This window comes from Rhinopithecus roxellana, chromosome 4 (assembly GCF_007565055.1).
Source record: "Rhinopithecus roxellana isolate Shanxi Qingling chromosome 4, ASM756505v1, whole genome shotgun sequence".
Lineage (NCBI taxonomy): Eukaryota > Metazoa > Chordata > Mammalia > Primates > Cercopithecidae > Rhinopithecus > Rhinopithecus roxellana.
Genome location: NC_044552.1, coordinates 98,654,462 through 98,681,381, shown reverse-complemented (window position 1 = coordinate 98,681,381; position 26,920 = coordinate 98,654,462). Strand labels below are relative to the sequence as shown.

At 35.4% G+C, this 26,920-nt stretch overlaps 1 protein-coding gene across 1 annotated transcript in view; it reads right to left on the bottom strand.

Moving 5' to 3' along the window:
* The window catches only part of RNGTT (RNA guanylyltransferase and 5'-phosphatase), a 330,605-nt gene that overhangs the window by 236,809 nt on the left and 66,876 nt on the right, over positions 1-26,920 (bottom strand). The window contains exon 8 of the mRNA XM_010357776.1: positions 26,473-26,574. Within this exon, the coding sequence (XP_010356078.1) occupies positions 26,473-26,574 (102 nt within the window). The remainder of the gene's footprint in view (positions 1-26,472; positions 26,575-26,920) is intronic.

Sequence of the window (26,920 nt, the reverse complement as noted above, 5' to 3'; positions counted from 1 at the left end):
CAAGATTTCCAGGTGATTCATATGCACATAGAATTGTGAGAAGCACTAGATTAAATAACCTCAGGCCACCCTTAACACTCAAATTGTAAAAGAAAATAGAAAAGTCAGGGTTGGGCATGGTGGCTCACCCCGGTAATCCCAGCACTTTGGGAGGCCAAGGCAGGCAGATCACCTGAGGTGAGGAGTTTGAGACCAGCCTGGCCAACATGGTGAATCCCCATCGCTACTAAAAATACAAAAATTAGCTGGGCGTGGTGGCACACACCTGTAGTCTCAGCTACTCGGGAGGCTGAGCCACAAGAATCACTTGAACCTGGGAGGCAGAGGTTGCAATGAGCCGAGATCATGCCACTGTACTCCAACCTGGGCAACAGAGCAAGACTCCATCTCAAAAAAGAAAAAGAGAGAGAGAGAGAGAGAGTGAAAATGGGAAGCCTGAGAGATGTCCAAAAAAAGCAAAATAATTTTAAAAATTATTTTAATCTGAAAAAAAAAAGTTTTCACTGAAGAATCTGTCCAAAAGTTATATTCAATAGATTTTCTCTTCTTAGCTATAGAAATGTTCTTTTTTGACCCTAACTAGGATTAAAAAGAGCAAAGAGTACTGAAGAAAAACTAAGCATGATCACAAATTAGTTCCAATCAGTCTTCTAATTTTCACATTTTATATTATGCAGCCTTTGAAATTCACTATTGGCTAGACTCATTGAATGAATGCTAAATGTAAGCTACTTTGAGTAAAATTTTCACTAAGTGCCAAAAAAGGTTCACCTAACAGTCTTTTAATTATAGCTGAAAATAGGAAATAAAATGTTGGGAAGGATGACTGGGAGAGAATTACTATAGGGTTTTCCCTGTGCCTCCGGCTGGGAGAGCCCCTTAGGGATGTCTCCTAGGCTTAGCTTTCTGTACCATCACAGCATTTTTCTTCCTTCAGTCATGTAAGTAGGTGAAGTGCCTCCTCTTCCACTGCCACAGCAACTATTCCTCAGAATGTTCATTTCCCTGCCTCTGTATCACTATGGAAAACAGTCTCTTACCACACTCTTTACTTGATTTCCAAAAAAAACCACAGCTCTTTTAAGGCCTCAAAGGCTATGGGGGGCGAACCAACTGACTCAGCAAATCAGGTGGTCCTAAACTTCAAGAAGATTGACATAAAGGATCTCCCATTTTAATAGCCTCCTAAGAACAATTCAAGGAGTAGGAGTTGACATTATAGTCAAAGTTTAAATCAGAAGCTTATGGCTTAGCAATCATTAAAACTCTGACATGCTTCAAAATATAAACAAAGGGTTTATGCAGCCACCAGTGTAACAATTTTCTCATAAGCACCTTAACTCTAAGAGCTCACAGAGATTGTGGATTTACATCAATTATTAATCAGGTCGGTCCAGCTCAGGTTGTTTCTACCTCAAGACTTTCTTCATGTTGCTCCCCTCACCCATGTTATTCATCCTTCACTCATCCTCCTCCTAAGAACTCCTACATTCTTAGAGTCTATGTCATGTCATTTATATACAATTATACTTATAGACTTTGACCTATTTTAGGGCATGAACCACATCTTCAATTTTCTTTTCTTAAATATACACAAACTCTTTTTCCTTTTAAAACTTTACTGCCATTGAAATTGACCACATATCAAAATATTATATTTGGCAGCTCTGAGTGTATAGTCAAATCAGCAGCCATGTAAAACTTGTCAGAAATTAGGAATTTCCTTTAAAGCAAGCACCATCTTTTTCATACTCTCATGTTATTTCTATTAGAACAATGAACATTTTCAGAAAAAAAATTTACTGAAAGGGATTTTAATAATCTACAAGAAACTTGAAATAAATTTACTTTTAACACAGGCATTATACTTTACCATAAATATTTTACTATAAAGATCACCCATTATTTTAAATTTAGAAATGTGCTAATAACACAACTAAAGTATTTTTAAGAAAGAGAGATAAAAACACATGTAGAAGATGCACAACATGATGATGCTTGATTTTATTTAATATTGCTTCATGCACAAAGTAAAAATCTAAGTAAGCAAAACCATATCTAAATGCACCAAATGTTTTAAGTGAGTTGTAATTTCTCCATTTACTGGTATCAAAAATAAAATTAGATCAAGTTAGGAAAAATTATAAAGCTCACTATCATGCAAAAAGTACAGATTGAGATCTGAAACTTTTAAGTCATAAGAAGCTTCCTTACAGGAGTTATAGCAGTTTATAAAGGAGAAAGTATTTTGACCTTTTTCGTGACTGGTCATTAGACATTAACATTATTTTAATGCAAGTGGAGCTGTTTAAACTGATTTGTCTATAGCTGATTGGTTTAATTTCACTGAATCATGCTGGCAAAGACGCAAACCTCATGCTTTGTGGTTCTTTTATAAGTAGAGATAGTGTTTCAGGGAACTCAGAATGACTTGAGTTTAGGTTACAGGGTTATAGGCAGTTGGCCTTGGGATACATCTAAACTGTGACCTCCATTTTTATTTTCCTTTTAACACTAGCAAGTAATTCTTAATGAATCGAACTATTGGAAATCAACTGGTTGCTACTAGTCTTTGTTTATGTTCACGTAAAAGTACCAGGAGAAATCCTAGAAGACCAATTTCAACAGTTAAATACTACTGAGACTACAAAAATAAATATATTATGGACTCATAACATTAAGGCACCTACCAAGGCCACATCACAGAGCAGCCTTAATGTGTAGCAGCTTAAAGGTTGTAATTTATGCAGCAATTTGATTTGTTCTAGTTATATATTATATCCTGTAACTCTAGCCAGTAGTTTACATTCTATCATCCTAACATAAGATGTAAAAGACCTAAATGCCATTCTAGATAATTCATAGGGAGACAAAATTTAGTTCTCTGTCCATGCAAAAGTATTTTAAAAATTAAATTTTCTAAATCCCAAAATGTTACTAAAATAAAATGTGTTCAAGGAAGCTCACCTGCCAGCAAAAATAGCAGCAACATTAAATCTGGGCTAAACGTCAGAGAGATACTATACTAAGATGGGCCACCTATATAATCTTCAAATCAGACTTCGCAATTTAAAAGCACTGTCAGAATTACTCATTTTCTGATTTCTTTACCTAGTTCACATGTTACTGCCTTTTGAGAACCAAATTACCATCAAACATGCAAAAACCAAATATAGTTCCTCCAGAAAATAAAAATCCTATATATGATTTTAAAACATACAGTTAAAGAATTTTTTCCTCAAAATATATCATTAGGGCACATATATAAAAATTACTGTTCCTCATACACCCCATACAAATCAAATAACTTTTCTATCCTATGAACAAAAATTTCAGTCTATAAATAAAAGAGCTACATTCCAACATCATGTTTTTCTGTTAAGACTCCTTTGCTCCCAACACAATTAAGAGCAAAAAAAACTCCAAATGGGATAAAAGAGAATCTTCATATCATTCTTTCCTTCTGAGATTTCAACATAAGAATGTCTCAGTTTCCTGGTGCAGAAAAAATACTTCTAAGGACTTCAATGTGACTACATTGTTTTTACCAAAAAAGGTCCAAAATGGCACTATGAGGTCATTTGCAAATATAATTCAGTTGCAATGCACAAAAGAACATACCAACATGGTCAAAATGGCTATGCTTTCAGTAATGTTGTATACAGGATCCCACTAATCCTTACTAAATTCTTAATAATCCCCAGCTAATATTCTGGATTGTATTACAAAATAGATGTCCAATGCACTGGATACCATTAGAATTCTACTGCTTCACAAAAGCAGCCTGAATTAAACCTGGTCCTCTGCTGCCATCTAGCGAAGTCGTAAGATCCCAAAATGAAATCAAAAGTGACAATTGTGGCCGGGCACAGTGGCTCAAACCTGTGATCCCAGCACTTTGGGAGGCCAAGACGGGCGGATCATGAGGTCAGGAGATTGAGACCATCCTGGCTAACAAGGTGAAACCCCGTCTCTACTAAAAAATACAAAAAAAAACTAGCTGGGTGAGGTGGCCGGCGCCTGTAGTCCCAGCTACTCAGGAGGCTGAGGCAGGAGAAAGGCGTAAACCCAGGAGGCGGAGCTTGCAGTGAGCTGCGATCCGGCCATTGCTCTCCAGCCTGGGCGACAGAGCGAGACTCCTTCTCAAAAAAAAAGTGACAATTGTTCAGTGATCAATCTATTCAAAAACTCATTAAAATACATTAATTTTTTCAGAACATGCTGTTTAAAACATTTTACTACAAAAACTGCTACAATAATAAATACACTGGAGTATTTTACTCTAAAGAAAATGTATGCATATTTCCACAAATGCATTCTAGAGTATATAGACCATAACAATAAACTACCATAATAAGCTATCAGGTGAATAATTACTCATTTTAAAAAGTTATTTAGAATATTATCATAGTATCCTTATAAAAGCAAAAATTTCAAAACAAGCTAAATTCACAACCACAGAGAAATTGTCAAAGTATGATGCACTTATACAATGGAATGTTCCATACAACAGAATGATTCTTCCCAAGACACTATTAAAATAATAGCAGAGTTTTTTTTTTTTTTTAAGTATAAAGCTATATGACGGCTTTAAAAATATGTCCTGAAAGTCCACAAAATTATTTGACACTCTTAACCTCAAGAGACGGAGTTTAATTCCCCTCCCTTTAAGTTTGGGCTAGACTTATATGTTACAACAAATACAATATGGCAGAAGTGGATTGTATGTCACTTCTTGGGCTAGATTAACAGACTACCACTTTTATCTTGGGTGTTCTCTTGGATCATTTGCTATAAGTAAAGTTGGTTGCCATATGGTGAGGACACTCGGGCAGCTGTGAGAACCCACTCAGAACCCCAGAGCTGGTATGAAGATTATTTTAACCAGAAGACATTTGAGAGTCAACAAATGCAGAAAGGTTGCTTCTCAGAGCTTTCCTTATCTGACTAAAAGCAGAAACTTCCGGGAATGAAGCTGCCATAAATCGTTTCTTCTAGGCGGCTTCACTCCCAGAAAGAAGACTGAGAGTAAAACTATCATATAATCCCCTCTCCAGGAATTTATAGCCATGAAGAAGATGGAAAAGACTATTCTCCCTATAAAAACAAACATTTCTTAACTCCTATTTGTTCCTGTAAAAATCCACTTATCCTTCCTAAAGAATTCCATTTTTTTCTTACACTGAAGCCTATTTTCCACCATCCCTTTCCCCCATTAAATTAGACATACAAATTTGAGGCATTAAGTTAGGAATACAAACTTTAGGCCTAGTCCCATTAAGTTAGGAATACTAACTTCAACCATCTTGTAAGCCACTTCTTTTGTGTACTTCCATACACATATAAACTAACTTTGTTTTTTCTCTTGCTAATCTATGTTTTGTCAGTTTAATTTGTAGGTCCCTAACTATTGAACCTAAGTGGGTACAGGAAAGTTTTTCCTCCCTACTGGCAAGAAATGGAGGTCTCATGTCAACAGCCAGCTGAGGAACTGAGGCCTGCCATCAACCACATGAGTGAGCTTGGAAGTGGACCCTTGAAATGACAATAGCCCTGGCCAACAGCTTGGCTGCAATCTGCTAGACAACACTGAACCAGAATCACCCAGCTTAATAGGTACAAAAAAAAAAAGAATAAATGAATAAGACCTACTATTTGATAGCACAATAGGGTGACTATCATCAACAATAACTTAATTGTACATTTCAAAATAACTTAGAGTGTAATTGGATAGCTTGTAACAAGGGATAAATGCTTGAGGCAATGGATTTAAGAAAAACAAAAAAGACTCACCCAACTACATTGCTCCCAAGAAACTATGAGATAGTAAATATTTGAATTTTAAACTGTTATATTTTGGGGTAATTTTAGGGTAATTTATTAGAAATGGTTATAACAATGAAGATAACGAAGGGAAGGAGAAAAGAGCATCAGCAGATGCACTATTTCAATAAATTTCTGGTTGACAAGAAATAGATGGAGAAGTACTGAAAAGTGCTGAAAAGCATGCACAGAGGTAGCAGGATTCACAGATGGAGGTGCCTATTTTACAAAATCCCAAAGAAGATCCACACCCAGAAACATCAAGTGCACAGGATGACTATAGTGACATATGGACTGAAAAGGAGGGATTTGTTATTTTTAGCTACATACAACAATTAAATTCTCACAACTCATACACACAATACACAGGTTATTCCTCAAGCAAAAAAAAAAAAAGAAAAAAGAAAAATCAGAGAGCTTTTCTCTAAAGAAACTGAAACAGGGTGGGAGGGTGAACAGGAAAAAAAAAGAAAGAGAGAGAGAGAGAGAGAGAGAGAGAGAGAGAGAGAAACTGAACCAAATGGGTAGTGAGGGGAGAGCAACCAAGCACAATTGCTTATCATAAAGCAAAGGTCAGAAGTTGACAAACCCAGCCCACATTCACAGAGCTTCCAAGCAGCTTCTCTGCCTCATTTCAAATGCACTGCCAACCAATGATCACCACACATCTGAAGAAACTAGAAACATAAGAAAGATGATTCAAGGAAGAGAAAAATAACTTTAAATACGCTTTTAACTAGTATTCTCATAGAGATTCAAGAAGTTATCCATAAATCAAGAACAAGTTGTCATGAAAAGGTACAGGCAGAGAACAAGAATGTATGTACTACTGACAATTAAAAGCATAATTACCAGAATAAGTAATTCAACAAAAAGAAAGGAAGAAAATAAGAGAACTTCTTAGAAAGTTGAAAAACAGACAAGGTAAAAATTATGAGACAAAAGATTAGACATGGAAAAGAATCTAGGAAGTCTAATAACCAATAGTTCTAAGAAGAAAGGGAAAATTTAAAAAACAAAACAGAGGAAATAAAGTATCAGAGATGAGATCAAATTTCCCTTAATGGAAGAACCCAGGTTTTCAGATCCAAAGAGATCATCATCACAACGGACCATCACAATCAACTGAGGGAGCCAGGTAAGGGGGAAGGAATAACAACAAATAATTACACACATCCACTGGGAAATTTTAGGACAAAAATAAAAAATAATTCTAAAAGTTTCCAGTAGTGAGAGTAGACCACTTATCAAAAACTAGAATCTGGAAAAAAAAAAAAACAGACTTTTTATCAGTAACAGAGGTTACTAGAAGATAAAGAAACAAGATTTTTAATATTCTGAGGGAAAATCATTTCCGTCTAAAATTTTATATACAGCCAAACTATTCGATACAGGGCCAGAGCAATAGTGTTTTCATAAACCAGGCGTGTATATGGGTTACTTCCTGCATATTCTTAGGAACTGACTTAGAGAGACATCCTTACAAAGTGAAAAAATAAACCAAAAGAAATAAAGGAGAAGGAAAGAAAGAAAAGTTAGATGGAATCTAGAATGCTAGATCCAACCAGGAAAACAGTTGGAAGTACAGTCTTATAGAGGCAGGAAATCACAGAAGGCTCTAAGAAAGAAAAGTCTTTGGGATAACAAAAAGATAACTGAAATAAATAAAATTACTAAAACCCTGAAAACACTTGATAATAGGGTATTTGTAAAGACATATAAAAGTATTTAAATTCAACACTAGGAACACTTTACCTGCAGTGGTAGAGGGGTCATGACATTGAACCTTGGGCAAGTTAGCTGTCCTTTGGTGGTCATTCCCATTCCTGTACTTGTGTGCTCTCTGGTGTAACCTGGTTTGAGAAGCAAGCAAACTACACTTCCCAGACTCCCTTGCCAGCTCACTGGCAACAGACAGGAAAAAAGGAGAGAGAAACTTATTTCTTGGTTCTTGTACTAAGAGGAAGGAAAGGTGGGCACAGAGACTTTGATAAGCTACATCTGCAGGAACTCACATAAAGGTGATTAATAGACCATGATATAAACACATTATTTACAGATTTGGGGGTACTTACAAGAGTTGAAAATAAAAATAATTAAAAGTGGTTGCCTTGAGGGAGCAAGACTGAGAGGAGGAAGGGATGAGAATGGGTTCTAGCTTTCCTCCATTGTAAGCTTTCCAGTATTATTTGATTTAACATTTTTTAAATTGCTTTATAATAAAAGGTGATAAACACAAGACTGAGCTAAAAGACAAGGTGATCAGAAGACAGAAAGTGAACACAAAATCTAAAGAACCAGAAAAGACTGTGAGAGACCACGTCAGTACAAGCTGGTAATTACATTAAAATTGACACAATGTATCTGTTTTTCTCATAAGCTAACATTTTGCATGACTGATTTTCTGTGAGTAAAGTCAGTTCTTTTTTCTGTTCTTACATATATATATATTTATTATTATTATTATACTTTAAGTTGTAGGGTACATGTGCACAACGTGCAGGTTTGTTATATATGTATACATGTGTATTATCTTAACCAGGTAATAATTTTATGTTTAATCCGCTAATAGAAAAATACTTAATGAAGTAGAAAAATATTTAGGATATATTAAGCAAAAATAGTATGTTACTAAACTATAAGTAAAATATACTAAACATTTTGTATAGAAAACATATTTCACCTAATGGAAGTTCCATTATAGCAGGGTCACTATAATTTGCAACATCTAGAATGGTACTTGGCACATAATAGACACTTAAAAAATTGTGGAATGAATATGTTTTTCATTTAGTCAACGAAACAAAAAATATATATAGACAGAGGGAAAAGTCTAAAAGCATACACACCAAAATGTAAGCAGCAACCATCTCTAACTGGTGAAATTACGGATGTTTTTCATGTTTGTCCTGTTCCTTATCTTCATTTTCTAACTTTTCTACAATGAATACAAATTACTTTTATAATGGGGAAACATATTTTTAAGACATTATCATTTTTTCATTATAAGACCAGAATCACAAGGCAAAAAGAAATTTTTACTAAAATGCTCAAGTCCAAGTTAGAAAAAGTTTCAACTACTACTATTAATAATAAAATAGGTGGCCGGGCGCGGTGGCTCAAGCCTGTAATCCCAGCACTTTGGGAGGCCGAAACAGGCGGATCACGAGGTCAGGAGATCGAGACCATCCTGGCTAACACGGTGAAACCCTGTCTCTACTAAAAATACAAAAACTAGCCGGGCGAGGTGGCGGGCGTCTGTAGTCCCAGCTACTCGGGAGGCTGAGGCAGGAGAATGGCGTAAACCCGGGAAGCGGAGCTTGCAGTGAGCTGAGATCTGGCCACTGCACTCCAGTCCGGGCGACAGAGCGAGACTCCACCTCAAAAAAAAAAAATAAAATAAAATAAAATAGGTTTAGTAAGATATAGACATACTCATTGATCTTGATCTAATTAACAGAATTTGAAAAGCTTGCAAACTAACATGACACTGGAAACTTATTATTCGTAGCACAGATCAGGTAATTAGTTCCAATACTAGTAAATAAATCTCATGAATCCACCAGTTCTGTATATAAGAAGCCTCTCTTGGTTATCTTAATTAGTTACTTTCCAATTAGGTAGCTCTCATAATGAGAATGTACAGTGTCTACACTAGACTTCAAAGCGTAAAATCAAATGATATACTCATTTGCTTTAATTACCATCTATGTAACAAGTTATGCTTTTCAGAACTCTGTAGCCATACAAGTTAAATATGCAAAATATAGCATTCTTTTAAGTGATCTTCCATCAGGGTATGCCACATCTATTGCTCTAAAGATTTACCTTGATGTGGAATAAAATTTAAAAGCCACTTAACATGTTCTGGGCAGCACTACATATCACAGAGGCATGTAAAAAACATTTTAATTTTTATAAAGTAATCCATCTTCATGAAAAGAAAACATCAAAAGAATTTTCCCACAAGTTTTGTTTTGTTTCACATTTGTCCCTGACTGGCTGATTACTTTCAAATTTCTTTTGTATAAAGCATGCATTCTAGAAAAATCAACTATAATTATTTCAAACAATTTTTCACTGATTCACAAAGAGGATCAAGTTTTTTCCCCTTTTTTATCCAAGCCAGTATTTGCCACTTCCATAATCACACATAATGAATAAGAGTATGTGAGCAAATAATGAGTTAAGAAAGTATCACAGAATCGTAAAAAAATATGAAAATCCAGTTAACATCTCATCTAACAGTTAAGCTCTACTGCTGAGATGGGTTGGAGCAAATGTTCTTCCATCTGGTCAGCAGCACTACTCAATAATAAATATCAATATTCAATACTAAATATGCCTTACTTATTTCCTATATAAAATTTAAAAATCCATCTATGAACACCCAATATTACACTCTAAAAATCAAAACGAGCAGTCATATTTCATATAGAGTATCAAGTAACGCTCTTTATTAGCTCTTTGGTGTCACTTACTTAGTTGTCTGGTACCACACATAGTTTTGTTATATCTCTTACTACATCTTAAATTGTACTTCATTTTCCTGCTGAGAGTAGGAATTATCGTTTTATTTTCCTCTAGTATCTTGTATTGTCTTTGAGACCTTTTAAAGCTTACAGTAGCTTAATAGTTATCTATTAAAGCAGTAAATATTCTTTCTGCAAATATATTTATTATCCCATTAAGTGAATGGAACAATGCAATTTGAATTACCATCACAAAGTAATTTGAAAACAATTGATAGAGTTTTTTCTATTATTTATTTATAAGAGAACAGCATATATCATTCCCATAATGTGGAGGATCAGAAAGTAAAGAAAGAAAACAGCAGATAAGGAGATGAAGGCATAATGTCTCGAGAAACCAAACACCCAACTCTTAATATTGATTATCACAAGGGGTGGGATAAAAGCTCTCACAGGAAGAACTTTTTAATGTCTTTTTAATGTTTTATAAGGAAGACATTATCAGAATAAATATATTTTAAGACAGAAAAATTCATCTATTAGAATAAAGCAGTAAAAATAACTATCAAAATACTGAAAAAATAATGGGGACATGACCTGGCAAAAAAGATTCTGGGCTCTGGGGCCAGATCACTTGCATTCAAATCCCAGTCCTGCTACTTACAATAACTGTGTGTGTGGCCTTGAAAAAGCTACTTATTCACAACGCTATCTTATAGCATTGTGAAGATTAAATGGGATAAATGTTCTGTGAAAAGTACTCAGAACAATGCCTAATACACATTAGGTATTCAACAAGTATTACCTGTTATAACTGCTGCTATAGCCAAAATACAGAATGAACTTGTGTAACCACACTAGTATTCAAAAGAAGGCTAATCAAAGCAATTTTAAAATTCATTTTCCCTTAATTTTTACATCAATAAAATCTTTTAAGAAAAAAATTTATTTTCCAATTGTCAACTCGGCTACATTACTTATATTAAGTGAAACTACCCCAAATTGCCAAGGGTGTACACTGGAGCACTGCTGTTGGGGTGTATCACTACAACCTCTAGCAAGGTATATCAAGGACTTCAAAGGTTTCCATACTATATCTAAGTAATACTATTTTTGTCAAAATTTATGCAAAGATGGGTATAAGAAGATCAGTACAGTTATTTACAGCAATGAAAAAACTGGAGTCTCAATGTCCCTATAATTGAGGGTAAACTATTTTTTTCTTGGCGGCAATTAAGTCACTTTAAAAATACATGTTATAACAATGAAATATACTCGTGTTAAAATAAAAAGCAGCATACAAAAACAATCATGGCTGGGCATGGTGTCTCAGGCCTGTAATCCCAACACTTTGGGAGGCCAAGGCAGACAGATCACTTTAGACCAGGAGTTCAAGACCAGCCTGGGCAACACGGGGAAACCCTATCTCAACAAGAAAAAAATACAAAAATTAGTTGGATGTGGCAGCACAAGCCTATAGTCCCAGCTACTCTGGAGGCTGAGGTGGGAGGTCGAGGCTGCAGTGAGCCTTAAGTGTGCCACTCCACTCCACTCCAGCCTAGGCAACAGAGTGAGACCCTGTCTCAAAAAACAATAATCATAATCATCATATAGTTTAGTTTTAATTACCTGCTAAGCCTACCACAGCTAGCATAATCTCTGGCATATGGTAAATGTTCAATAAATATTTGTCAACTACATGAATGAACAAAGACAAATTCAATCTCTTTATCGTATATTCCTTGTTTCTCATTTGTTTGGGTCCAGTAGTCCAGCTCTATATAGTGGGAAAAAATGTTTGAAAATATTAATGAAAAATTTGTTTTAATCTTTCAAAGCTTCATATGTTTGCTGCCCCCAGAACCTGGGCAACTGAAAATTCTGACTTAGGGTTGCACCTATGTTTGCAACCAAAGTCTTATCTGTATCTGCTTAGCTCTAAGAGTTCTCTAGCCAGATTTTGGTAATAGGTAATAAATTTGGTTAATTTTTATTTTTAAATACCATTTCAAAGATAGTATCCCTATTAACCAGTAGAAACTCTCATGCTTAGGATTTGATTAAGCTACTATTTAAGGGACCTTTTTATCCTTTAGTAAATCCTAAAGATGTGACTAGTAGCCAACAGGTATTTCGAAGATTTGGTTTTAAAATGTTAGATTGTTTTGCCTTTACTTAATTTTCTTCTTGTACAATAACTGTAACACACCCTAAAAGAATTCTGAGTGAACTCTGGGAAACCAATGTTGGTTCCCATGTAATAATGGTTTTCAAAACAGTCTTCAGTTATAACAACAATAACTAATATGAATTGAATAATGTACTAATAAGCATTTTATGTAGGTCTCCACCAACTAATGGAGAAATTCTCAGGTATATTCTTAACTCAATAGCTGGCTAAATATTACTTTGCATTAGGTCACTGATTTTTAAATTTTGTTCCATGAGGCACTACACATAGCAGCTCCCAAATCAGGTTAAAAATCACAAATAATTGGGGTGCTTTTCAAAAATGCATTTTCTCAGAACCAATCCAGGCTTAATGAATTTGAATCTCTGAATTTTTTTTTTTAATAAAAGGTTCCTAGGATGGTACCGCAACTGGAAATGCTGCCCTAAAAAGGTTCACGGTAACCTCAGACGCCACGCCAGAATGCAACCCCATATCCTTTCCTCAATTTGCAGCAACCAAAGCATTACTGCTTTTATCTATTCCATATAGGGGGACTCAAAGAAAGATTTAGGCTTGGGGAGGGAGTCAAAGAGTCCTTCTTTTTGAACCAATTTACCACAAGATATCATTAAACGTAGCTTCAGATCAATAAACAGTGTTTCTGAGTTGACCTTTAAATATTCTCTGGTAGTCTCACTTCCCCGTGATAAAAAAGAAACACAGGAGCTTTATTGTGTTCCACCCAGTTGCAAGGAAACTGGCCTGGATCCCTAACTATAGTTCTGATGAAACTACTATTAAAAACAGGGCTGGAGTCTTTAAATGACGAGATCTGGCCTACATTCTCTCTAAGAGTTTTGGTTATCACCAGAGGTATGATACTAAACATTGATTGAGTCCTAAAATTAGTATAGTTAGTATAATTCCCATTATTATGAGGGAAAACTACCTTAAACCTAATTTTATTTACTTACTTATTTATTTATGTATTTATTTATTTATTTTTTGAGACAGGGTCTTGCTCTGTAGCCCAGGGTGAAGTGTAGTGGTACAATCTCAGCTCACTGCAACCTCCGCCTCCCGGGGTCCAAACGTTTCTCGTGTCTCAGCCTCCCAAGTAGCTAGGATTACAGGTGCAAGCCAACATGTCCGGCTAATTTTTCTATTTTTAGTAGACACAGAGTTTTGCCATGTTGGCCAGGCTGGTCTTAAACTCCTGACCTGAAGTGATCCACCCACCTCGGCCTCCCAAAGTGCTGGGATTATAGGCATGAGCCACCATACCCAGCTTAAACCTAACTGTAAAAGCCCAACTACTAGAATACAGAATGATGCTGATTTTGCCACTACCTACTTATATGATTTGAAACAAATATTTTACTTTTCCAGAGTCTGGTCCCTCAGACACCTCCACAAAAACTCTAAGTTTCCCCAGAACAATTAAAAAAGTAAAAGTCCTTCCCAGACATAACTTTATTTACTGCTGAATTCCTAAATACTAGATATGATATAATGGCTATAACTGATATTTATTTGTAAATAATAAGATAGGAGATAAATTCTTATTTAATTCCAATATTCATTTCGTCTCCAGTTCTTATGTTACATATCAGGAGCTATTTGCTTTGCTTTCAAAAGAAAACTAGAACCAAAAAGAAATTCATAAAGAGCTAAGTGAACAAATCTAAATGAAAGCAGTAGACACAATACCTAATTGATCATAATTTGACTCATTCTGTTCCTAAGTGGTAAGATACACTTTTTTGTTTGTAGTTCACTGAAAATTATTCCAGAGACATCTGAAACCTCTTTAATATTCTTCTCAGTATGTAAAACTTTTCTAGTCTAGCATCGCATTACCTTATCCACACTATACCTGTCTGAACATTCAGCTCCAGTCATTAGAATAAACATATGCTACAAACATTATTAATGAGATACATATCAAGGGACCCAAGCAAGCTACTAACCACCTGGGGTAATTGCATGGTTCTGTATAAAAACCTTCACAGGCCAGGTGCGGTGGCTCATGCCTATAATCCTAGCACTTTGGGAGGCTGAGGTGGGCAGATCATGAGGTCAGGAGTTCAAGACCAGCCTGGCAAATAGTGAAACCCCCGTCTCCATTAAAAATACAAAAAATGGACAGGTGTGGAGGCACGCGTCTGTAGTCCCAGCTACTCAGGAGGCGGAGGCAGGAGAATCACTTGAACCCAGAAGGCAGAGGTTGCAGTGAGCCAAGACCATGCCATTGCACTCCAGCCTGGGTGTCAGAGTGAGACTCCGTCTCTAAATAAATAAATAAATACTGTTACAGCAGCAAATACAGAAGCTGCCTGAACATATTACAGTTTATCCACACAACAGCTATTTCTACATGCTATTCACAAGTCACAAAGTGTATTTGTCAGGGCACATATAGTATGACCATACATTGAGCACCCTGCTCTAACAAAGGCATAAGAATGATTTTCATGAGAAAAAAAATCTTGTCTTTCAAATGTATACATTTAGTAAATTACATAAAAAATCTTGTCAAAGTACCAATGGCTTAGCATGAACTTACAATTAATGGGAAGAAGTCTTACTTCAAAATGTAAAAAAAGCAAATTTTAAAAAATCTTTATATTAAATATGCTTCCCTACCTTAAGCTCACTTTTTATACTGTCTTATAAAGAAAGAACACTTAAGATGTAAAGACCGTCTTTTAAGGAGAATGTATTCAATGATGGGTTGTCAAACTATGGTCCAAAAGCCAAATGTGACCTGCTAATTTGTAAATAAAATTTTATTGAAATACACCCACAAAATTTTATTGAAATACATCATTTGGTTTATGTAAGATCAGTGGGATATGGCTGCTTTTGTGCTATAATGGCAGAGTATTTGAGACAGAGACCACAAAACCCACAAATAAAATATTTACTATTAGGTCCTTTACAGAGAATGTTTAGAACGAAAAATTAAAGCTGAATTACAGGAAAAAGTTAAAGCGGAGGATTCTGTCTTAAGCAGTCCCAATCCATGCAGCACCTAACACAGAGCCCTAGAGGTAAATAAGTTTTCAGTATAATTTCTGAATGAATGAAGGGAGGGAGGGAAGGAGGGAGGGAGGGAAGGAGGGAGGGAGGGAGGAAATCCCCAGACCAGGATCCAGGAAAATAAACCTGTCTATAATTTCCTTCAAGAAATATTCTGCAAATATATCTCACCTACTTAACAAATGTGTTATAAAAAGCTGAATATAAATTACATTTCCATAAATGCCTAAGTGACTTTTTTTATTCCCTGCAATAATTTTCCTTATAAAGCAAGTCCCAAATTTACCTTTTATATTCAGTTTTTCTTGAAGCAGGACTGCTTGTATATGTGTATGTATTATATAAATATGTAAGTCAAAGGATACAGATATAAATACAGATATAGATACATATGTAAAAATTGCAACCACAGCACCAACCCTTTTGTTGGTCTATTACATTATTCCCATAGCCTTACATTTTTCCTACGTCAAGCATAATCTGAGTTATTAACTTTTACTTTACTATTTGTTTTACAACAGTAGTTGTTAAAAACATTTGGTTTTTACCTACTGATTCAATAACAGTTGAAATTAAATTTATAGTACTCAAACTCTCAGCAGAATAAAAATGCATGAAAATTAATTCTAAAATTTTTATATAGTTCTAAGTCTTCACAACTTTCAATCGATGTTAAATTAATTTATTTTGAAGACTTAATTTATTTAACTGCATTACAAAGTCTACTAATAACTAAGTACACAGATAAATCCTTATTATAAAATTCTATCTTTTCCCAAAATATCTGTGAAAAAGCAGTATTTCACAATTACAAGACAGTTCAATTCCAACTGTAACTGTAGTAACATTGTATCACTTCTCCTGGTGTTGCATTTACACTCAAGTAGAACTGACTCCCCCCTCCTGGGGAGAGCCATGAAAATAATGAAATAAGAGTGCTCAAGACAAAAGAAATATTAAGAAAAAAGTTTAATGTATTTTAGGAACTGTCAGAAGTTCAACGAGCTCGTTTAAAATAAACTTTGGGGCCGGGCGCGGTGGCTCAAGCCTGTAATCCTGGCACTTTGGGAGGCCGAGACGGGCAGATCACGAGGTCAGGAGATCGAGACCATCCTGGCTAACACAGTGAAACCCCGTCTCTACTAAAATACAAAAAACTAGCCGGGCGAGGTGGCGGGCGCCTGTAGTCCCAGCTACTCGGGAGGCTGAGGCAGGAGAATGGGTGAACCCGGGAGGCGGAGCTCGCAGTGAGCTGAGATCCAGCCACTGCACTCCAGCCTGGGCGACACAGCAAGACTCCGTCTCAAAATAAATAAATAAATAAATAAATAAATAAACTTTGATTCTTCGGCAGCTTTCAACAAAATTGAAGGACAATCTAATCAAGGAGGCATAAAGACATATGAAGCAACTATCAAATGTAATTGCGAATCTTTCATTGAGAATCATTTTGTTTAACTCTGAAAGTGGGGGGAGGGGCAGAGGGAGTGTTATATTTCAATACACCTTCACCAATATTATGGTTAAATAGAATGATTTTATTTTATCAAATGCTTGAAGTCTATTTTCATCAAAATCCCAAAACTGCAGTTTTGGCTGATCTAATCTACACAAAAATGCTTGCTATGTAATACTCATTTGACCAACTCTCACTATCAAAACCTCAGCCAAATCGAAAGTCCCACTATCTGACAGGAAGAGTCCAACTTCATTTTTATTCCAAATAAACAAATTAATAAACATTTATTGCCAATTATCTCACATTTGAATTTCAATGTGAGACAGGCAGGCAGGCAGGCAGACACTGACAGATAAAATGCCCTGCCATAACTGTCTCTTGGATGAAATAAGGTACTTTCACTAACTCTTAATAACGTTTTCTTTGCTCTCTTGGAATCTGCCTCAGAAGAGACATTTGTTAACAAAAGCCAAAGGAAAAAAAGAGAGGAAATGTTTAAAGGAAAAGTGTCATCACTTTCAACTTACTCCCACTGCCCTACTCTATACTATACAAAAACTGAGAACATCCCAACCCAATCCAAAATATCTTGTTGCTAAATTCAACAGACACTTTTCACTCCTTAGCTTACTAATTCTCTATAAGATTTAACCTTTCTTTGGAGACAACCCTCAGCCTGAATGGCAGATATTTCTCCTGATTTTAACCCACCTCCCTTACTCTCAGTCACCATTGCTTCCTCTACTCAGCAGCCTGTCCATATCCCTGTCTTACTATCACATGCTATTGTCTCCTAAATCTGTACTTTCAATCCACATTCTTCTCCTAAACCCAAGATCCAACTATCTAAATATCCAAAGAATGCTAAGGAAACATGTGCCAGAGGTATATCTAACCTAATTTATTCTGCTATCTTGTTTTCTCAGAAAATAAATTTTATTTACACTTATTTAATCAATTGGGAATTTATCTGGCTATGAGATACGTGCTGAAGGTCTAAATTGAATTTGTGTCAAGCTGTTAATCAATTATCCCCAAATAATTTATTATTAGTTAAATAATTACCTGCAAATTCTATGAGATAGGGACAGTGTCCACACTGCTCACTGCTGTTTCCCCAGAACCTAGCACAGTACCTGACACACAGAGGAATCCAAGAAACAGAAACTATAATTTAGTGAATTACTAAAGTCTTAGGGGTGGGGAATGTAACAAGAAATAATTTTCAAAGCTCAGGAAAAAGTTAAATAAAATTTTAAAATTCAAAAATTCAACAAGTTAAAATATAAACAAGTGCTACGGTTTGAAAATTCATGGTGAAACTTAATCTCCAGTGCAACAGTACTGAGAGATGGAACCTTTAGGAGGTAATTAGGCCATGAGGGCGCTGCCCTCGTGCATGGGATTAGGGATCTGACAAAAGGGCTGGTGGTAACTAGCTAGGCCCTTTTGCTCTTCCACTATTTGAGCACATAGCATTCACCCCTTCAGCCATGGGAGGACGCGGCAACAAGGCATCATTTTGGAAGCAAAGAGCAACCTTCACCAGACACTGAACCTGCTAGCACCTTGACTCTGAACTTCCCAGCCTCCAAAATTGTGAAAAATAAATTTCTGTTCTTTATAAATTATCCAATCTGAGGTATTCTGCTATAGCAGCACAAATGAACTAAGATAAGATACTAAGTATGATTAAATGCCTGGAAACTTTTTCTAAAGAAGCTCTCTGATCTTCCCAAAACATTCTTAAGATTTCAGCTCCAGAAGACTGTGTTTTCCTCCATAGAAAAGCAATATAAGAATAGATAATACCACTCAGGTACAGGCTGAGTTGTAGAGAGAAGAACAGGAAGGAGTCCAGACTCTTTATGGGAAGAAAAAAAAAAATTGAAGTGCATTTGGGAAGTAGGTGCACAGCACACACTATATAAAACATTTGTAAATCCATGTCCTTCTTTGCAAAGTTAAGTTAGAAGCCTGTGGATCAGAATTAGAGATACTAGGCCTTCCTTTTGACCTCAACTCCTCAACTCCTCAACTCCTACCAAAACCATACATTTCTCATCTCAAAAGACTTCCGTTACTGTAAAAGATACTGCAAAGAAATAACAAAACACTGCTGAATAGTAAATTTAAAATAAGCCTTCTGTATATTAACACCCAGTACACAAGCAAGGTGGTCACTATCAGGATGACATACTTTCAAGTGGATCATCATGACTCAGTTCCAACCTTAGAAGACAGTCTTCACTCAAAATGAATTTACAGTATTAATTCTTCACAGCAAAGTAATAATAATAACAATGACAATAAAAGGAGTTTTTAAATATGTAGAAATGCTAGATTGCCTATAATTTAAAAAGTCTTCCAGATTAAAAAAATCAAACCATACAAATATTAGAAGAAATATGAGAAAATTAATTCTTCTTTAATCTTAGTATAAGGAAAGGTTTCTAACTATAAATCAAAATCAAGAGGCAATACAAATTAATAAACTTGACTTCATAAAAATAATAAAATTTTGTATGGCAAAAAAACAACATGAACAAAGTCAAAAGACAACAGAAAAGAAACAAGGACAGATAATTCACAAAAAAGATAAGTATAGCCCTTAAACATATGAGAGGATGTTCCACTTCATTCATAATTAAAATGAGAATGAAATACCATTTCTCACTAACCAGATTGGTGAAAATTTAAAAATTCGCCAACACATTCTGTTAGCAAGGCTGCGGTGGTACAGGCATTCTCACAAACTGCCTGTGGGAAGACAATCTGGCACTACCCCTTGAAGCAGAAACTCGTGGTATCTAATTAAACTTAATATACACCTAGCCTTCTTAGCAATCCTTCTTTCTAGAAATTGACCTTGAGGTTTGGCTTTCAACAATAGGGGGGAAAGTCAGCTGAAAGTTATTGACCACAGCATCATTTGTAATTACAAAATACTGGAAACGATCTAAATATCTCCATATAGGAGAGTAGTTGAATAAACTATACATTCACACAATGAGTACAATGCAGCTGTAAAAAAAGAATGAGGATATCTGTGAAGTGAAATGCAGTGGTTTCTAGAACATACTGTTAAATGGAAAAAGCAAGGTGAAAAGACTAATTCTAAAGTGTATGGTATCTTTCCTGTAAGAAAGGGGAAAAAGAAAAGTGCATCTGCTCATCTGTACAAAAAGAAATGCAAGAAGGGTAAAGCAGAAAATGATGAGGCTGGTTACTTAAGGGGGTGGGTAGGAATGGAATGAAAAGATAAGAGAAAGGGAAAGGGTTAAAAGGGATAGGAGAAAGTAATATTTCTTGGAGTATACTCAGGAAAGGGTTAAAAAGGATAGGAGAAAGTAACATTTCTCGGAGTATACTCAGAACTACACTGAGTGTAGACTTTTAGAATCACAGTAGTGTTTCACACACTCAGAAAAATGAAAAATTAACATGAACAAAGGATGAGGGCAAACTCAGAATATAAGCAGAAACAAATGAAACTAATTGTATTACAAATGAAAACTATCTACACTAAAGGAGTTGGTTGGCAAGATAGAAAATAATTAAGTAACTTTGGAACACAGTATACTTTATATACCCTAAGGCTCTAAAGTCAGACCAACTGTTCACAAATATTACACTCTATTCAAATGGATTTCTCACAGTGGTTTGGGACAGCAATTCCAAAATTACTTTATGTGTATATAGTAAATATTATGGATAATGAAAACCTAGTGTCTCCCTATCAGAGAGAGGAGTTACAAATAGAAAATGAGAAAAAAATTCAATAAATCCTATGGTAGTACATTAGAACTGGAAGTATCAGTATAAACTCATGATTTTGAAAAAAAAAAAAATGTATGCATGCACATACAGACGGAGACAGATACTGAAATAGATATCGGTGTGTATTTATGTATACACACACACACACACACACATTTCCTAACTCTATCTTCTGAGAGGGCCTAGAAGCAATGGTATCCCGGTACTAATAAGCCCAACTTGTGTGCAGAAATTGGTTTCTAAATACCACTCCTTAGAGAAACAGTTGATTCCAGGGCTGGGGTAGGAAAAGTACAAGATAAGTCTGCAACATCTAGGGGTGCCAGAAACAAGAAAGTACTCAAAAAATGAGGGGGAGATGTCAAAAGACAGGACTCACTTGATGGGTCTCTCAATGGTCAAATGAGACATTTGGAGCAATAAAATAATTACTAAGATAGATTATAACCCACAGAATATAATATGTGTCTATGAGTCCACACTGATAGGAATAAAAAAAGAAAGAAAATAAAGAAATGAGAAAGAAGGGAAAGTTCTTCCCAACAGCTGAATTCCACTATTCTACTTAGCAAACATAACAGTGGTAACTGTTTCAGGTAAGAATCATTAAAGAATGTTAAAAATAATGGGGAAAAGTAAAGGAAACAGGATATTTACATGATCTCAGAGTATCTCCCTCACAGATTCTTAAGTAAAGGAAAAATAATAACTTTATCATGGCAGATATGCCTTTATCAATAAATAAATAATAAAGTAATAAATACAAAACAAAAATGAAATAAGCAAAAATAACTTTATCAATCTGGCACACACCAACTAAATCAAGAGATCAAAGTTAACATCATCACTAATAGGACAATTCAACATTATGTGCCTCCTGAAATGACACGCAAATATTACTACTGTGATGTTCTTGCAAGCATGCCCAACTTGAATCATGAGGAAATATCAAACAAACTCAATCTGAGAGACAAGCTACAAGATAACTGGCCAATGCTATTCAAAAGTGTCAAAGTCATGAAAGAAAGCCTAAAGAATTATTGCAGAAAAAAGAAGAAGACACATGGCAACCTAATGATTGGGTTGAGCACCAACCTAGTGATCCTAGATTGGGTCCTGGACCAGAAACAGGACATAATATTGACACTTTTAGAGAAATCTGAATAACATCAATAATCAATACATCAGTGTTAATGTCTTGATTTTGGCCATTGTGCTGTAATAGTGTAAGATGTCAACATTTGGGGAATCTGGTTAAGGGCACATGGAAATTCTTTGTACTATTTTGGAAGACTTTCTAAGTCTGACATAATTCCAAATTAGAAGATTTTTTTAAATGTTTAATTATTAGAGATCAAAAACTGCAACCAAAAGTTGCAGAACTATAAAAACTAAAGACACCTCATTTTTAAAAGTATGAGTTTATTGAAATACATGAAACACAATTAATTCTTCCATCAAACAAACTTTCATTTGTTTCTGAGACTACAGTAGCTTAGTCTCCATCAATTCACCTATTACAACTAATATAAATTTCTCACTGTTTAATTTTCAATAATTTTTGTATTTCTGTTTTATTACCCAGCTTTACACTTCAGAAATATTCCCTATTCCACAATGTTTTAGAATCCATTAGAGTTTCCTGTCAAAAGCACTCTAGGCAGGGTTCAATGGTTCACACCAATAATCCCAGTACTTCAGGAGGCCAACAGGGGAGAATCACTTGAGGCTAGGAGTTTGAGACCATCTTGGGCGACATAGCAAAACACAATTTCTTTTTTTTTTTTTTTTTTTTTTTAAAGTCACTCTACTTACTGTTATCTCCAGGCCTTCAGGCCTTGGTCAGGCTAATGCAAAATTCTTATACAGTACCTTTTACTGTTAACTATATCCAGGTTTCCTATTACACTCAATTTCAGAGATCCTTGGTTTAAATACTGTTAATAGATATAACAATTTGTCATTAAATTATGAAATAAGGATAATAAAAAGAAATCCTACACTCTATCCTGACATAGTTTTAATGACAATGGAGTCCAGGGTTCATAGCTATTAATCAGCTATTCTGATTTCATAGCCTCCAAGACCATTCTACAGCCTCCTCAGGCTCTTTTCACCTTATTCACAGAAAGTCCCTCTTCCATGCTATTGGACTTAAATCCTACTGTGCAAAAGACAGATTTTACACTGGTCCAGAAATACCTTGCAAAATTTTTTCTCTCCCAGAATAAAGTATCCTAAAACAGAGTAGGTATTCAATAAATACTCAGGGGTTTTCCTTTTGTGTTTGGTGGAGCCTGGTTCTAGGAGAAATTAGATATTTCCATTACCAATCAAAAACACCTTAACCAATTATTTCATAAAAAATTACTTTAGCCAATCATCTAAGGGTCTAACAATACCGAGACACAGAGAAAGGGGTATACAACTACAGAAGAGAAACAAAATCCATAAAAGTTTGATGACAGAAGCTAGAGACAAATTTTGCAGGCTTTATTATTTTGCTCAAAGCTTACCCTGATACTGTGAAGAAAGCAATGCAGAAAGTAAAGAGTATCTAAGGCCAGGAGTGGTGGCTTCCCAACACTTTGGGAAGCCAAGGCGGGAGGATCACTATAGCCCAGAAGCTCAAGACCAGCCTGGACAACATGGCAAGATCGCATCTCTACAGAAAATTTTAAAAATTAGCTGGGCATAGTGGCGCATGTCTGTAATCCCAGCTACTTTGGAGACTGAGGTGGGAGGATGACTTGAGCCCAGGAGGTCAAGGTGGCAGTGAGCAATCATTGTGCCACTGCACTCTAGCCTAGGCAACAGAGTGAGGACTGTATCTCAAAATAATAAAATAAAATAAATTTTAACAGAAAAAAAAGGGAGGGATTGCATTGGGAGTTATACCTGATGTAAATGACGAGTTGATGGGTGCTGACGAGTTGATGGGTGCAGCACACCAACATGGCACAAGTATACATATGTAACAAACCTGCACGTTATGCACATGTACCCTAGAACTTAAAGTATAATAATAATAAAAAAAAGAAAAAAAAGAGTACCTAAAATATGAAACTCCTAAGAGGTTAGATTTACACCTCAATCCCAAATACCCAGTTTATTTTGTAGTGTAAAGCCTAGAGATAGACACCCTGACCTCACATTTTCCACTCGTTCTCCACCCAAAGAAGTAGGTAATAAACCCATTTGTTAAGACGTTTTTAGGTATCTATTAAAATATATGTCTCAACAGTATCCTTAACATCCTTACTACCAATTTAATAGATTCTGAACATAATCTAACCCAACATATTAAATATAGTTTTAATATTCTGAAAATAAGCAGAGAGGCTAATTTTCATTTATCCGTCAAAAACACATATCCACAGGGAAGGGTGCAGAATGGGTAAAAGATCCAAATTATCTGTATACTGATCTATATCTGTCTTTGTATAACTACTGCAAGCACACAAGGCACATTTTTTCATTTCTACGCTGTTTCAATTTTGCATTATGCATTATTATTAATTTTTAAGGCTAGTTCATTAAGAAAATTCAAAATAATATGAACAAATAAACATATACATATCAAATACTTGTTATTTAACTACTTGAATTAGTACACAAAGCATTAATAAAAACCATAGGCCAGGCATGGTGGCTCACACCTGTAATCCCAGCACTTTGGGAGACCAAGGCAGGCGGATCACCTGAAGTGCGGAGTTCGAGACCAGCCTGACCAACATGGAGAAATCCTGTCCCTACTAAAAATACAAAATAAGCTGGGCGTGGTGGCACATGCCTGTAAACCCAGCTACTTGGGAGCCTGAGGCAGGAGAATCGCTTGAACCTGGGAGGTGGAGGTTGCAATGAGCCGAGATTGCGCCATTGCACTTCAGCCTGGGCAACAAGAGTGAAACCCCATCTCAAAAAATGATAACAATAAAAACCATAACTGCCATATAACCCAGAGAAAAAGGTCAATACCATAATGATGGTAGTGATCATCTCTAGGTGGTAAAATTTCTTTTTATTTTCTTCTTTTTTTAATGTTATTTTCTGAATTTTGTCAAATGAACCTCTTGCCTATAAAATACCCTTAAAAAGCTAAAAAATGCTAAACTAAGGGGAAAGTTGCTTCCAACAGAGGCAGACAATTAAAATGAATGAAAATATTTTTACATATTCCCAATAAAAATCAAATATAATAAAATACTTAAACATTCTAGAAAGCATATCAGGTTAAAATATCACTACAGTCACCTGATATTGAAAACGAGTTATGGCCGAGCGCGGTGGCTCAAGCCTGTAATCCCAGCACTTTGGGAGGCCGAGACGGGCGGATCATGAGGTCAGGAGATCGAGACCATCCTGGTGAACACAGTGAAACCCCGTCTCTACTAAAAAACATACAAAAAACTAGCCGGGCGAGGTGGTGGGCGCCTGTAGTCCCAGCTACTCGGGAGGCTGAGGCAGGAGAATGGCGTAAACCCAGGACGCAGAGTTTGCAGTGAGCTGAGATCCGGCCACTGCACTCCAGCCTGGGCGACAGAGCGAGACTCCATCTCAAAAAAAATAAAAATAAAAATAAAAAATAAAAAATAAAAAATAAAAGAAAACGAGTTATATCTGCTCCACTTCTTGTCTCCATATATATCTTTTAAGGTAACTACATGTTAGATGGAGATGGAGATGGCGTGATACAAAAAGTATGACTGCCACTTAAGACTTTCCAAAACTCATAAAAATTAAATAGAATCTGTCATCTTCAAAATAACATTTAAAAGCTAACATATATGTACTTCTAGTTATTCTAAAACATTTTAATATGAAATAATGACTTCTATATTAATATGTTAAAATAATTGTTTCAACTATTTATAACATTTGCTGAATGAATACATACATATAGCAAAACTGTAATGGATCCAAAAAATATGGATTAAAAAAGTAAAATGTTGCTGAGGAAGAATAAAATCTCTACTAATATCTTGACCAGCCTAGGCAACATAAGGAGACCTCATCCTTACAAAAAATTTAAAAATTAACCAGGCAGGGTGGCACATTCCCATAATCCCAGCTACTCAGGATGCTGAACTACTACTCAGGAGACTGAGGTGGGAGGATTGCTTGAGCCCAGGAGTTCAGGGCTGCAATGAGCCTTGATCGTGCCACTGCACTCCAGCCTGGGTGACAGACCAAGACCTTGTCTCAAATTTTAAAAATCTTAAAACTTAGAAATATAAAATTTGAAATTAAGCTTTGTTATAATAATGCAATAACCTTACGAGTATATAAAGAGAATAAGGCAAATTATTCAAAGAAGTAAAATACAGAATGAATCAGAGAGAGTTCATCATTTTTAGATTATAAACTGGCAATTTTTCTATTAACTTTAACATGTCCAATATCATTAAAAAACAAGGTAGTGGGCAGCAGACATACCAAAAACTGTATCATTAAGAGAAAAACACTTTCAAACTTAACATCTGATTACAGATTTATATTAAACTAGCTACGCTCGGAAATCAAAAATTTAGCAGAATGAGAGATAACTGTACTATACAGCTTAGAATACTAGCAAAACAAAAAATACATAATTTTTTGAAACATTTATTGTTCTGTTCACATCAGAAATCCACACTCTGAAGAGTGTAAACTTTCCTAACAACAAAGCAATATTCTTCAAGCATTAAGTTTATTTGTATGATTTTTTTAGAAGTCTAACTTACCGAGTACCATCTGCTTTCCAGCTTACTTTATATGGTTTCAGGTCTAAAAGTTTAATATTTTGCTTGTCCATGGAAACAGGCTGTGCTCCAGGGAATCCAGACCTTAAAGAAGAACATGGTATTACTATTGTGGCTGGTATTCATACAAAGCAATACATGTCTTAAACCAATCTCAAATGAATCACACATTTATCACAAGGTTCTCTCTATTATGAGATTAATGTCAACTGGAATAACATCTGCTTTCACAAAAATACTAATAAAAGATTATCATTTTCTTGACATTTTAGAATACAAGTTAACAGAGTTCTAAATTACCACTGCTATAGTATAATCACTGAGCTAATTTTAAAATATTAGTATACATTATCTAAATAGTAAAGCAGGTATGTTTACAAGTCTTGTACTTCAGGAAGAAGTTTAAATCTTGGCTTTATTACCTTACATA